At 40.8% G+C, this 15,455-nt stretch overlaps 1 protein-coding gene across 1 annotated transcript in view; it reads right to left on the bottom strand.

The window, feature by feature from the left end:
- LOC149222677 (glycerophosphodiester phosphodiesterase GDPDL6-like) overlaps positions 1-15,455 on the bottom strand; it is a 378,163-nt gene that overhangs the window by 180,681 nt on the left and 182,027 nt on the right. The window contains exons 5-6 of the mRNA XM_089385570.1: positions 7,360-7,401; positions 6,953-7,243 (exon numbers count right to left, since the gene is read on the bottom strand). Of these exons, the coding sequence (XP_089241696.1) occupies positions 6,953-7,243; positions 7,360-7,401 (333 nt within the window). The remainder of the gene's footprint in view (positions 1-6,952; positions 7,244-7,359; positions 7,402-15,455) is intronic.

The raw sequence follows: 15,455 nt of genomic DNA, 5'->3' as shown, positions 1-15,455 counted from the left end.
GAAATCGATTGGGGAGATCTTGCAGCTGAGGGGCAGTGATTGTTCTAGAATATAGACAGAGAGGTGGAGAGAAACTTGTGGAGACAACGCAGAACTCAGGAGAGTTGACGTTGGGCCAGTTTGGGCCCACGCAGCCCTGACACAGGGGCAGGAAGGCTAGCACAGAGGAAGAGTTGCCTTCCACGTAGAAAGCCTAAAACTGTCGAAACAGACAGGAAAGCTGACGCAGTGGGCAGTGGTGTTGACGCAGAGCCTCAGAAAGCTCCACGCGGGCCCACGCAATTACTGCGAAGGGGCAGTGCAGTTGTAGTTGGGGCCAGCGATATTTGTTGTCAGATCAGTGGGATTCTGCCGAGTGAAGTGAGGTAAAACTCACTCATGTTCTCCGCCATTGTATTTCTCTATCACTGGTTTGTCGGGAGGGAAACCAGAATTTGTATTCAAAACTTCTGCTTAATAATAGAAAACCCTCAGTGTTGCTGCACCGGTTTTCCCACATTAGGTTTTTCCGGGATGTTTAGTCCAAAAATAAGTGTGTCCTTTGCATGATTGTCTCATTTATTTTTTCAGTACTTGATCTATATAGTGGTGTAGGCTGCAGTGTATTTACATTTATATTTTCTGAATATTTCCGAAAATAACTTGTTAAATGAAGAATACAAGTAGGTAACGTAAATCAGTTTACTGTAGTAGGATTTTTGGTTTATTAGATTGAGAAATTTTCACATGGTATCAGAGCGATTGCAGATCAAGGAAGACTGAAGCCATCAACGAAAGAACAGAATAAAATTTGTGTGCGAAGGCAACTGTCCCGAGTGACAGCGCATTTTCTGGCCGAGATAGAAGAGGAGGGGTGACGCAGTCACCAAGTGAGGCTCACGCAGAGCCTACATCAGCCTGTTTGTGTGACATTGTTGCTGCAGAGGGCAATGTAGTGATTGTTGGGTTAGCGCAGACACTGTTCAATCTCAATTTTCCAGTTGCCGGGCTAGAGTTGCAGCACAAATTTCATACAGAGTTGCTGGTGGGGTGTTGATTATGTTGGTGCAGAACGGTACCTAGTGGGGCAAAAGCAAAGTAGAGGAAATAATTTCCTCAAAATATTTCTTGCCAAGAAATCTAGATCCAGTGCTGAGCAGCAGCAAAGAGAGATCAGAGAGGGGTGGTTCGACAGTTGTTGGCAGAAGGATTTCTGTGAAGGAAATCGAATTTCAGAGGGAGCTTGTTCCTTAGAGGATTTCTAGCGCCAAAGAAATCCAGATCCGAGTTTTGTTGGGGCAAAAACAAAAGAGGGAGAAGAGAACATGTTCAACACTCATTTGAGCAGAGATGGCAATTAATGGACTGAGGGATCAGGACAGGTTGGATGGAGCATCCAACTTTGTCATCTAGAAGGCCAGGATCCTGGCAGTTTTGGACAAAAATCACATCAAGGATTATGCCTTGAAGACGATTGTTGTTCCGGTTGATGTTGATCCTCTCAAGAAGTATGAGGAGGCTCAGGCAAAAGCGAAGTGCATGATCTTGGACAGGGTCAAGGATCATGTGATCCCACATATTGCTGAGAAGGACACAACAAGGGAAATGTGGGAGGCCTTGACCACTTTGTACGAGGGAACTTTCGTTCAACGGAAGATGTTGCTTGAGAGTCAGCTGAGATAGTTTCAGATGCAGAAGGGAGAAGAAATCGATCCCTTCCTTCTCAAGTTGCACAAAATCAGTGACCAACTAACTTCCGTAGGGGCTACACCAGATCCTGAATTCATGGTCAGGACTGCCCTGAATGTAGTCATTGAAGACTGGGAAACCTTTGTCCAAAGCATCTTGGATAGGGCTTCTCTCCCCAGTTGGAGGAGATGTGGGCAGCTCTTCGACAGGAAGAGATCAGACAATTGACCAAGGCAGGAAGTAGCAGCAAAGGGATCAAAGTCAAGAAGAAGGAAGAGAGGATGCAGTTCTCGCATCAACGAGACAGCAAGGGCAACAGAAGAGAAAGAAAAAGGACATATTTCAAGTCAGATGCTTCAAATGTGGAGAAATGGGTCATTTCGCCACGCAGTGTCCTAGTAAGAAGGGAAAAGAAGAGAAGTCTGACTCAAAGGTTTCTCCGGCGCAAGCTAACAAAGGACGACGCTGATTGCGCCATGAGTGCTCATGCACCTCTAGAGAAGAGGTGAGGCGATATTGAGCTGTAGTAGGGAGAACTACAGTGGAGGGCAAGATCTTTGAGGCGCCCAAAATCTTGGATCACATACGGCTACGGAAGCCCTTAATGACAGTGGCAGAATGACGGGAGTCAGTTGGTGCGAGGGATGATGGAGCATCAGTGGCAGAGCTAGAGTGCCAAAGTCTGAAGCAGTGCAGTAGAGTGTTGCAACAGTGCAGAAGGCACAGACGCAGATACAACAGTATTGCAGTAGCATCAGAGGGTCAGCACAAATTAGCAACAGAGGTAGCTTCAGCATCAAGGGGCATCCAGACTGACCAGCATGTTAGCTTTTGGGTAGCTTTTCAGTTGCTTACTTCGCAGCAACTGAGTTGCAGTGCAACAGTTAGCAGTGGCAGTGTTATGGGCAGCATAATGCAACATATTAAAAGAGAGCTGCAGTACAGATACAACAATGACAATGGCAGTGTCATGGGCAACAGTACAAATTGCAGCGACGCAGTGGATGGGGAACAGTACGCCGAGCATCAGCAGCGCAGAGGACCAATGTCGTGGATCAGTGTGATACTTCTGCTGGGAAGTATTGCTAGAGCACATTCCTTGCTAAGAGGGAGTGTTGATTTTTGGGTAGCGTCAGATGTGCTCTAGCTCTGAAATTTGTGGAGGGGCTAGAACACATGAGATCTCCAAGACCCATAAATCGTTTGGTGAAATTCCACGAGGATTTTATTTTATTAAAATAATTAATATTTTTAATGGAGTTCTTAACTAAACTTCGGAAAATTAAAATATTAATGGGTATTAATGAAAATATGGGTGAGAAGCTTCTAAGAGACGAGGATCGAGTCTCATTTAATCTTAGCCGTTGATTAGACACTTAATCTCCGACGTTGATTTCTCAACATGAAAAGTATAAATGGAGGCTTGGGGTCAGTTGGAGAAGACACAAAGAGATTGAGGAAACTGATTTTCTGAGATGAGAAGTTCTCAAGAGGGAAATCGATTGGGGAGATCTTGTAGCTGAGGGGCAGTGATAGTTCAGGAATACAAACAAAGAGGCAGAGAGAAACTTGTGGAGGCAACGCAATAGCCGGGAGAGTTGACACTGGGCCCACGCAGCCTTGATGCAGATCCAAGAGGGCCAGCGCAGAGGAAGAGCTTCCTTCCAAACAAAAAGCCGGAAACTGTCAAAACAGTTGGGAAAGCTGATGCAGTGGGCAGTAGTGTTGACGCAGATCCTCAGAGAGCTCCACCCAGGCCCACATAGTTACTGCGAAGGGGCAGTGCAGTTGTAGTCGGGGCCAGCGAGATTTGTTGTCGGATCAGCCGGATTCTGCTAGGTGAAGTGAGGTAGAACTCACTCAGTTCTCTGCCACTGTATTTCTTTGTCACTGGTTTGTCGAGAGGGCAACCAACATTTGTATTTAGAACTTCTGCTTAATAATAGAAAACCCTTAGTGTTGCGCTTGCTGCACCAGTTTTCCCGCATTGGGTTTTTCCGAGGATGTTTAGTCCAAAAATAAGTGTGTCTTTTGCATGATTGTCTCATTTATTTTTTCAGTACTTGATCTGTATAGTGGTGTAGGTTGCAATGTATTTACATTTACATTTTCTGAATATTTCTGAAAATAATTCATTAAATGAAGAATACAAGTAGGTAATGTAAATCAGTTTATTGCAGTAGGATTTCTGGTTTGTTAGATTCAGAAATTTTCACAGTATACAGATGTTTTTGTTGTGGATAGAAGTGGATTGCTTGAGGGCAAGCAATCTTTGGGCAGGAGGATTTGTAATATTCCCTTTTCTTGATATGGTCAAAATGGACGGAATTTACCTATGGTATTTACCATGGTATTTGCCCATGGGATCTAACCATGGTATTTGCCTTTGTTTTTGGAGGGAAAATAATAAAATAAGATTTCTAGAGAGTCCATCAAGCTTATTAAAGGGGATAGGAACTAGGACTTTCGATCATCTTGAGTTTGTCTATCTTATTGTGTGTTTGTTGAGAACTTGGCGTGGCCAGTTCCACTTTGATCCCGGACAAAAACCCTGTGGTGACATTATGTGGTGGATCCATTCAGGATTCACAAGTGGGCTTCAGTGTCTTAGATTAGTTATTGTTGAGCAGTCATACATGCTATTGGTAGGGGCTTCAGTGTGTCTTGTATGAGCATGTATCTTGTTTTCAGCTATTAATATAAAATTTCAATAAGAGGCTACATTTTCAGATCCCTTTGGTGTTCGTTGTTTTTTATTGCAAGCATTTTAATTAGAGAACTCATGTGTGCCAGATCTGTTAATAATTTTGACATTTGGGATCTTACAATTCTTCTAGCCCAATGCTCTGAAGATGAAGCATTTCACTGCAACTCAATTGGACAATATTATGACCATCTGACATACTTCTTTGGCTTGCACCATCCAAGCTCCATGTCATGCTACATAGAGGTTCTCTGGAAGGACAATATCTAGTCGGCAGTTGGTGCTAACATCTGCTGTATTAATTAAGTTGATGAATAGGGCTAGCTCCCTCCTACCCTTTTGGCAGATATTTGTCCACGCTATGTTTCTTCACAAGTTTTTCTTCACTTTATCCGGCTGTTTTCTTCACACCTACTACTTGTATTCATTTTTCATTTTATTTCATCTCATTCTAAAGGGTTCTTTGGCACCCCTCTGTTTTGGGTTTTTCTTTTTTGTTAGTTTTATCATTACTAGTCTCTTTGACCTACTTTGGCCTTTAGTGGACATTAATAAAAATTTCAATTTCTGCCCCATATTAATGTTTACACTACTTACACTTGGCCAATGAACATATATCAATTACCATATGACTGCAAAAGAGTTCGACAAATTTATAAATACCATCTTTAGGGGCAGTCTATGCCAAAAATTATATTTGAAATTATGAAAATTCTCTTCATACTGGTGCTTAACTTTGTAACAAATATGAAAAGTATGGCACCCTATAAGATACACTGAATCAAAAAGTTTTTGAGCATGGACCTATCAAATGATCAGATTTGTAAGATGTTGATATTTTAATTTAGGTAGAGACCAACAAAGCGCAATCCCTAATTGACATAACCAGAATACGCTTTTCTGATCAAAGTTTCCTCCAGAAAAGTAATTACAGGGAAGTTTGCCTTCAACTAAAATCAATTCAACAAGATGATAAAAATTACAGCATGATCAACGGTTTACCAAAAAGGGTACTGTACAGTAAAATCTCGATAGAAAAGATACTGCAGGTAGGACAATCAAAACATATCTGAATGAGCAGTGCACTGAGCACAAGCATGGAAGAAAGTACGCAGAATCAAAGTAAAACCAAAATAAAACACATTCATAGGTACAAAGCTAATACCAGATGGCTCCAGGGTCATGACATATGTGGGAACAGCAGGAGGATTCTCTTGCTGAACGCATTTGGGGTCCTTTCCTGTCAGGAGGTGCTGTCTTGATAGGACAATCAAAACAGATCTGAATGATAAGTGCACTGAGCACAAGAAGGCAAGAGAGTACGTAAAGTAACACCAAAAAATAAAATTAAAACACATTCGTAAGTACAAAGCTAATACCAAATGGCTCCAGGGTCATGACATATGTGGGAACAGCAGGAGGATTTTTTTGCTGAAAGTCATCGGGGTCCTTTCCTGTGAGGAGGTGCTGTTTTGATAGGACAATCAAAACAGATCTGAATGATGAGTGCACCGAGAACAAGAAGGCAAGACAGTACGTAGAATCAAAGTAACACAAAAAAATAAAAATAAAACACATTCATAAGTACAAAGCTGATACCAGATGGCGCCAGGGCCATTGCATATGTGGCAACAGCAGGAGGATTTTTTGCTGAATATCATCGGGGCCCTTTCCTGTGAGGAGGTGCTGTTTTCTCTGCCCAGTGTATGGTATGGTTGCCTTGTTTTAGTTGTTTCTGGAAACAGAGAATCTATTCAGGATCTCTTTTTGTTTTTCATTTTATCCCTTTTTTTAGTGGGGGCATTGCGTGAGACCCAAATAATATCCATAGCAGCCAGTTCATCGACTTGACTCATGATGTCATGCTTGTAATTCACAGCACTCAACGGCTCAAGTTAACCCACTGGGCTTTATCCAGGACTCACATAAACTAATTTACTAAACCTCTTGTTTTTTATAGCTTGGCTACAAAGCAATACTGTATATTTAGATCCATTAAGACTGATTTATGGACTGTTATGCATTCATGTAAATAATTCTGTAGGCTCTAGAAGGGCTATGATTTGAAGCCCTATAGGAACATGGTTTTAATTTTTGAAATCATAAAATATATATTACATTTGCTACCGTGAACTTGTAAGCATCGTGCCAAATTAATACTTTCAACATTGTAATGAATTGGCGGAGAGCTGCTGAAAAGTGTAATTTTGTTTTAATTTAATAAAATTGTAATTTATTTTTTTCTGAGAAGAGGGGAAAACAAGTACAAAGCTAATATTATTCTGTTTGGCAGTTGTAGGAATGTCACTTCCAAGCTTTCTGTCAAGAATTATTTTTTAAAAATTAAACGTCTTTCATTGTATTTCCTTTCTTCCCTTCAAAAGCAAAGAATCATATTTCAGTCTTCACTTTAACAGCTATCTCCCTTTAACGAAGAATGTCAAAATAAATATAACATTCCACAAGGTCACCATAACTTACACGGCACATGTAATCTCAGGAAGGGGTAATGTGAAGTTATTTTATTCCATTCAAAATTTCTTTCTTGTTAAAGGTAAATGAAACAGAGACCAAACTTACGTTTTAAGCCTTGAATTTCCTTCCATGTAAGATCAAATGTAAAAATTCCTTCGGTGGCTTGAATATCAGAAACTGTCCTCTGACGAGCAGGATAAAATGATGAATCAGAAAGCACATTTGTGCTTATCAATAAATCCGGGTCTTCCCTACAGATAGGGACACCGTCTTTTGTCATCTGAACACTGCAGTCAATGTAGTCAGCGCCATCTTGTATCGCACTTTGATAAGCAATATCTGTACAACCTGGGAAATCCCCACTTGCTCCATTGTGCGAGATAATAAGTGGTTTTCCTAGAAACATCACTGGGAACTTAGGATAAGAGCCATATACATATATATATAGACAATTTATATAGAGGCATTTCAGTGGTAACGAAAATGGGCAAAAGTACAGATTAACCATGTACCTGCAGTGGATGATAAATTTTTCCTTCCGTGGGCATAGCAAGCTGCATCCGAAAAACAGAAAGGGGAAAATTACAATTTTATCAAATGGAAATCCAAAGAAAATAGATAAACTTAAAAACCCATTAGGTCAACATTTGAAGGAAAGCCATTGAAGAGAAGACTCTAAAAGCTTGTGAGAAGTTCAAACACTTGAGCATTAATTTCAGTTGATTTCTGCCATCATTGATTGAGTGATAAACAGAAATTGAATGATGAAAAAGCTGCTGTTACTACTATATAAGCACATAGTATATAACAAACAAAAGTAAGCATCATCATATTGTTGGAAGTAAGATAAACACAAATCATACAGATCATAAAAAAAAAAAATGTCACCCAAGTCAAACTGTTAAACAACACACGTGGATGCATATCAAATGTAATAACATGCAGTCAGCTGCAAACAACCATAGATGACACACTTCCAAAAAAACTATAGATATCACTATTAGTATACAGTAAATATCCAAATATCCATGTTTTAAATTACCCCTTCGAAAGACAGGATTGAAATTCTTAATCTTTTTGTGACTTTTATTGAATGGTATAGTCAGCTGGAACTTCAAATCACATTCACAGTTACGGATAAAAGCGTCAAACAATTCACTGTATGTTATAGCATAAACGGGAATGGGTGGTGATTGTTCTTGGACATGTTCCACAATTAAGGCGGTTATTACCGACAAGCAAAAGCACTTAACCATGACAATAAAACTACAGTTCTAGAAACATCAACCCAACCCAATTAATTGTATTAACTGTAGAGCATACAACCTACATGAATTGGCATTGTCACTATTGCAACAGAATGAATACTGATTGTGCAGCAATCCCAAGGCTAAGTGAAACATTAAATAGTATTTTTATTTCTAAAATTATTATGTCAACAATGCGGAATTGGGACTTCTAACCAGATTCACAAGCATTTGACAAAGAGCAACACAGCTCAGCTTGAAGGCATATCCATTATTCGTAATTTCCTCCTAAGAGTGAATCATACAATGTTGGTGTTCAGACTCCAGAGTTTGTACAAGCAATCAAGACAGAGGAAAAATGACCGAAATAAATAATACACAGATATTGTATGTGGTAAAACCCTTGCGATTTATCAAGGAAACATCCATGGGAAAGGCAAAGATCTTTATTATCAGGATAAAATTTACAATCAGGCTTACAGTCTCTTCAATCTCATGGGCTTCATAAAGATGAAGTAGGTTTCATTACATTGGTTATGATAATTATAATTTGGTTCCGTAAACCAACACCATTAGAGGAACTGTAACAAAAAATTTACTTAGGTAAATTCAGTTTTTACTTTTTATTTTAATTGTTGTCATACTACAATTGCCACATTGACAACAACTTTTATGATACCCTGACCTTGCCAAAGTCCTTTCATCACCTCTTCAGTAAGCCAATAGAAGCCAAACACCACCATAGCTTCTCTAACAATACTGGTTTCGTAAACTTGTCTAGACAGTTTTCTTGAGTGTAGACCTTTCTAAAATCTACTCCATCTCCATCAATGACCTGTCTTACAAAATGGTACTATATATCAATATGCTTAGTCTTACTATGATAAGTTGGATTTATAGCCAAATGTATAGCATTTCGACATAGCAGGATACAATTAAGTTGTTCTACATTCTTCCAAATTCACCTAGAAGACCCTTCAACCAAATTGTCTCTTTGCAAGCATGTGCGACAGCAATAGACTATACCTTTGCGGTAGATAAAGCAATTGTTCCCTATAGCTTCGAAACCTAACTAGTAGCTCCCCCCTGCAAGATTAAAGACATAACCTAAAGTATAGCTACTCTTGTCCAAATCTCTCACAAAATCTGAATCAACATAGCCACAGACAATCATTACAACCATTAAAAGTAATGCAATAATCATTGGTGCCTCTAAGATAAAAAAGCACTCATTTCACTGCATTTCAATGCTCTTTCCTAGATTTGCCATGTACCTGCTGACAACACCCACTACATGTGAAATATCCAGTATTGTACATACCATCACATACATTAGACTTCCTACTACATCAACATAAGGTACATGAGACATATAATCCTTTTATTCCTTACTACTATGACATAAACTTGAAAAAAAGCTTAAATGGGAAACCACAGGGATATTTACAGATTTTACATTACTCATCTCAAAACTAACAAATATTTTCACAACATACTTCTGTTGTGAAAACTTGAGCTTATCATTTTTTCTATCTTGGTGTATTTCAATGCCCAAGATTTGTTTCACTGTTCCTAGATCCTTCATATCAAAGGTCCTAGCCATCTAAGCCTTCAACCTATTGAACTCGTCCATGCTTTTGCTTGCCACAATCATATCATCATCATATAGCACTAAGACAATGAATATGTCATTCAAATTTTTGAAATACACACAATGGTCATACTCACTTATAGTATAGTTCTGGTTCATCATCAAGTAATCAAATTTCTTGTACCATTGTCTGAGACTCTAAGTGACTACTTCAGGCCATCCAACGATTTCTTGGGCTTTCAAACTAATCTTCTTTTATGGTATTGCACAAAACCTGCTCATTATTCCATGTATATCTCCTTGTCTAGATCTCCATGTAGAAATGTTGTTTTCACATCTAATTGCTCTAACTCAAAATCAAACAAAGCAATTAGTGCCAACACAATACGAACATATACAAGCTTAACAACTAGTGAAAAGATTTCATAGAAATCTATACCTTCCTTCTAAGAGTAACATATTTGCAATCAGTCTAGCTTTATACCTTTTAACATTGCCATCAACTCCTTTCTTCAATTTGTAAGCCCATTTACATCCAACAACATTTCTATCTTTAGGAATTTCTACCAAGTCCCAAGTTTTGTTCTTCTCCAAGGCATCCATTTCTTCTTTCATTGCCACCTTCCATTTGGCATTATTGATATGATCTATTACCACCTAATATCAAGAAGGTTCCCCTTCATCAATAACCAAAGCAATAGATGAAATAAAACCAGTAATTGTTAATTTTAGGTATGTTCTATGCTTAGAGCAATTTATTTCAATTTTCACAGTTAGCTCAATATCTTATCCAGATTAGCAATCACATCAGCATTAAAGTAAATTGCAGATAGAACGTAAACATAAATCGCAGAAGACAAGCCAAGACAAGAGGACACAAGATGTGGTGCTAGCCAGGGACAAATCCCAATGTGGGGAAACCCTTGGTAAAATCTTCTTATATGTTCTTCAATAGTTCAACAGAGAGAGAGAGAGAGATAGTACATTTACAATAGAAGTCAACACTTTGACTTATCTAGATAAGAGCATAGATCATCTCTAAGAAGATGATACATGAGATCAGTTGAAGACATGTTGCTGCAACTGATTCTCCAAGGTGACTCCTTCACCTATCATTGTGTTGCATCTCGTCATCATGTTGCATCTCACCGTGCTACACCATGCTGCACCCATCATCACAATCTTGGACCTTATGCTGCACTGCTGTCCCATATGCCATTGTTGCACCATGCTAGCCACTGTTGTCCTATGTGGCATACTGTTGTCACACTGTTAGTGACATGGCCATTCCATGTTTGCTTGTTGGCCCATTGTTTTGCTGCTATCCCATCACAGCTTGCTATACCTTGTTGTTGTCCCAATAGGTTTGCCATACCTTGCTGCCGTCCCATGTGTCTTAGCAACACCATTTAGCCCAGTTGTCCCATTTACTAGCACTGTTGTACAATGTCATTGTTGTCCCATCATTGTGTTGTCCCAACATGTTGTTGTCCCATTAAACATTGTTGTACCATGTCCTAGGACCCTCATCCATTAGCATCCTCATCGCCAAAATACCATCAACTATATGCTACAACTCACTGTTCAAGGTCTACTCCTATGCTTCCATGTAGGCCTAGTTAGGGCATCATTACAGTCCCATATCCAGCCTTCAATTCTGTTGTTAAGGAGTGTGGTTGCCCTTTGTTAGGACGCTGACCCTTCTTGTTATGGTTCTAGGCAGTCTAGCCGTTTTTAACAACCTCGACCCGCCTGTAATTACTATGGCACCCTACAGCAAGACTGTGTAGGGTTGTGGTTGCCCTTCCATGGATCTACACTCCTCCAAAGAGCCCTCAAATCAGTCCTATGACTACGGCTCTTCTAGCAAGGGAACTCGGCCCTCCTTCACCCTGAAACAGGCCTTAAACTAACTGCGTTTAGCCCTTAAACTTACCTCAGAGATATGCTGTCCACACAGCCCTTCCATGTTGTCTAGGGAAGCCTCCTAATGCTGAGGCTAGGGCATGCTATTATCTTCTTTGACTGTGTCTTTGTAGGGACTAGCGTATAGGGCCATAGGCCTCATTCTTGACTGCGTAGAGACCAGCGTATAGGTTAGGGCTCCTTCTTGATAACGTTAGGGCTTCTCTTCATGACTGCAGCTAAGTTGTGCGTAGAAGCTAGGGCTAGGACGACAGCTAGGGCTAATTGTTAAGCCTCCTTTCCTCCTGCGTCTTAGGGCTACTTCCTCCTAGATTTATCTCACACTAAAACCCAAGACAAGTGGAGAGAAATCAAGAGAGAAGTGTGTGTGAAATGACTCTCAAGTCATCTCCTTTTATACTAAAACGTTCAACATATGTGTGGGTTATTTGGTTGCTAGCTGACCTTAACGAATTGTCTTATAACACAAATAAATTCATAACTCCATGAATACTTATCGGAATCAGAAGATCTTTAGATCAATCCTACACCTCTCGACGAGACGAATCCAAGAAAAATATCAATTGCCATAAATAAGATGACGCACATGGAGTTTGGCCCTAGTTGCCAATTTTAACACTCCCTTTCAACTAGGGAGAACTCCATCCGCTGATCCATCTGTCTAACTGTACTATCTCTGCCATCAGTGCCCTACACTGCTCTGCTCTGCTTTGTTGGGCTCAGACTTCGCTCTGCTCTGCTCTACTGAACCATGAAGAAGAAGAATTGATCGAGAATGTCTCATACCATTCTCTACTGACCCAACGTCAGTTCCATATGAAGAGAGTGTGTCATACCACTCTTACTGATCCCAGATTAGTTCGAAGATAGTAAGTCATATCACTCTTACTGACCCGAAGTCAGTTTTATTGATCCCAGATCAATATCACAAGAGAGTGTCTCAAACCACTCATACTGATCCCAGATCAGTTTCATTGATCCCAGATCAATCGAGGTCATCCTAGCATAGGGAGTACGGTAGATACAACGATTCATCCATCGATACTACTACTACAGTCCCTAACCCAATTTCCCTACTCATTGGCCAGATGAGAGGTACCTCCCATGAGTCCCAGACTACATGGGTAGGATGCCTCGACAGGAGAACCACTCATCCTATCCCTAAGTCACCACGGGGTATCACAAGGGAAGGCTGAGCCATTCACCCTGTACACAACGCACCATTAGGGGAGGGTGAGTCGCCCTATGGTCGCTTGTTGCTCCAGTAAGTACCCCAAGCTCCCCGGAGCTCCTAGAGCTCAATGCATGCAACATGCAAGACCCCATAAGAGGGTCTCTCAACTACTCCAAGTCACTCAGGAAAGCCACAAATTTGACCTTTCCCTGGGGCTTTGACAGAATGTCTGCGACTTATACATCAGTCTCAATGCGATGGAGCCTCCTCACTCATCGACATACGAATTCCCAGATAAGGAAGTATCTGATGTCTATATGTTGGAGCAATCATAGAATACGAGATTCCTCAACAATCGAATCCCCCCTGGTTGACACAGATGATCACGGTGGTATCCATCACGTGTACAAACAGCTCGCTAAAGAGCTTCCACAACCAGGCAGCTTCACACAAGATCATACTCGTAGCTATGTATTCGGTCTCAGTGGTGCTTGTAGCAAACAACTTCTGTTTCCTGCTCATCCATGATATCGAAGCAGAATCCAAAGAGAACCAGCACTCAAAAGTGCTCTTGCAATCCTCCACACTGCCTGCCTAGTCAGCATTCGAATAATCATGAAGCTTGACATTTCCGGCAATGTATCTCAATCCATGAGAGATTGTGCCCCGAAGATATCTCAGAAGATTCTTGGCATCAATCTAGCGAGGCTCAACCAGATATGAGCTCATCATGTTAATTGTAAAACATGTCTGGACGGAAGTTCACCAAGAACATCAACACGAATGAGCTTATGAAACTCAGAGGCATTTCCCAAATCTGGTCCGGCACCACTACCATATAACTTTTGAAAGTTAAGATCCTCGAGGTAGTCACGGGCTTGCATTTTACCATTCCACATCCAGAATCCAACTCCCTCTTACTTTTGCAAAAGAGAGGGTATGCACCTGTCAGAAATAGGTCGTCCTCAGGAGGTGCTGGTATGAGAGGTCTATCATCCATAACCTTCGAGGAATGGTTTGGATCGGTTACACTCCTAGCGAATCTCAGCTTCATCAGACAACTATCAATCCTCTCATACTATGCATGGGGTGTTTTGCTTCAAGCCATAGAGGGCTTTCTTCCACCTATATACATGAGATTCCCGATCATGAATCTCAAACTCCTCGGGTTGTTCCAAACCTGTGGACCTACTACATGAGGGTAATGGTCCCCTTGTAAGATTTTCTTTCGGTACATCTCAGACATGTACCTTCATGCTCTTCTTGAATTCAGGCATCCCTATCACCATCTGACTCACATCGGGTAGGGCCCCATAAATAGGCCTCCGATGTTATAATTGACATGATCCCCAATGGACCATCCTGCAACTTGATACAAATTGCCAACCCTGAACCCATGAGAAAAAGCATCTTTGAAAATTCTATTTTCAAACACATACCTTTTCATCGATGAATGCCACCCTGAAACCTTCGACTTCCATTGTCGAAATTGACACCAAGTTCTTCTTGTGATCAGGGTTACATTCCCTACACACTTCCCCGGATAGGTGGCATCGACTCCAAGTATAATCCCACGATTGTTTCCATCTCTACCAAAGTAGAGAGAGCACCCTTCTATCTGATGAACTGCCTTGAAGCACTACAATCAATAAGTCAAATTCCCAAAGAGTCTAAAGGAGAGGGCAAGTACAAGATAATGCTTCTTTATCTTATCAGAAACAACATTTGATTCTTCGTACCTAGGTTTTCTTTCTTTCTTGAAGAGTCGGTCGTTTCCTTGATGACATGCATTACCTGTCATTCCTTTGATCATTGAAGATGTCCCTGGAATGATTGTTATTATCATCAAGTGGTGTGTCCCTACCTTTCGAACACTCCTTCGCATAATGGCCGAACTTATTGCAAGCAAGGCATTTCCCTTTCCTTCCACCCTTAGATCTGGACTTCCCATCGAAGTGATCTTTAGGTAGGCCATCAAAAACTTCCGCTGCACCATTCTGATAATGTTCTCTACTTCGACTTCACCCTTGGTGAATTTGAAGAGGGATGAGGAACCCATTAAGCCTTTTTTCCTTTCCCAACTATCTTCAGCGATTGCTCTTTCACTCTTGCTTGGGCTTTGTCTTCACCTCAGCGCTGATACCATGTTAATTTTAGGTATGTTCTATGCTTAGAGCAATTTATTTAAATTTTCACAGTTAGCTCAATATCTTTTCCATATTAGCAATCACATCAGCATTAAAGTAAACTACAGATAGAACATAAACATAAATCACAAAAGACAAGCCAAGACAAGAGGACACAAGATGTGGCGCTAGCCAGGGACAAAACCCAATGTGGGGAAACCCTTGATCAATTCTTCTTATATGTTCTTCTATAGTTCAACAGAGAGAGAGAGAGAGATAGTACATTTACAACAAAAGTCAAAACTTTGACTTATCTAGATAAGAGCATAGATCATCTCTAAGAAGATTATACATGAGATCAGTTGAAGTACAGTGTTCCACGGGAACGCGTCCCCCAGGGTCGGGTGCACGCACCCCTCGCACCCGGGATGGGGGGACATCTAGGGAAACGTTTCCCCACATCCCCCTTTTGGGGAGATGCGGGGAGACGCAGGGGGACGTTTCCCTAGTGTGGGGAGCGTGACTCCCCAAAAGGGGGATGCCT

Source organism: Pinus tabuliformis, chromosome Q, assembly GCF_031772625.1.
Source record: "Pinus tabuliformis cultivar Carrire ecotype Pingquan chromosome Q, CPIR1, whole genome shotgun sequence".
Taxonomy (NCBI): domain Eukaryota; kingdom Viridiplantae; phylum Streptophyta; class Pinopsida; order Pinales; family Pinaceae; genus Pinus; species Pinus tabuliformis.
Note: the sequence above shows the minus strand (reverse complement) of the source record. Positions and strands in the feature narration are given on the sequence as shown.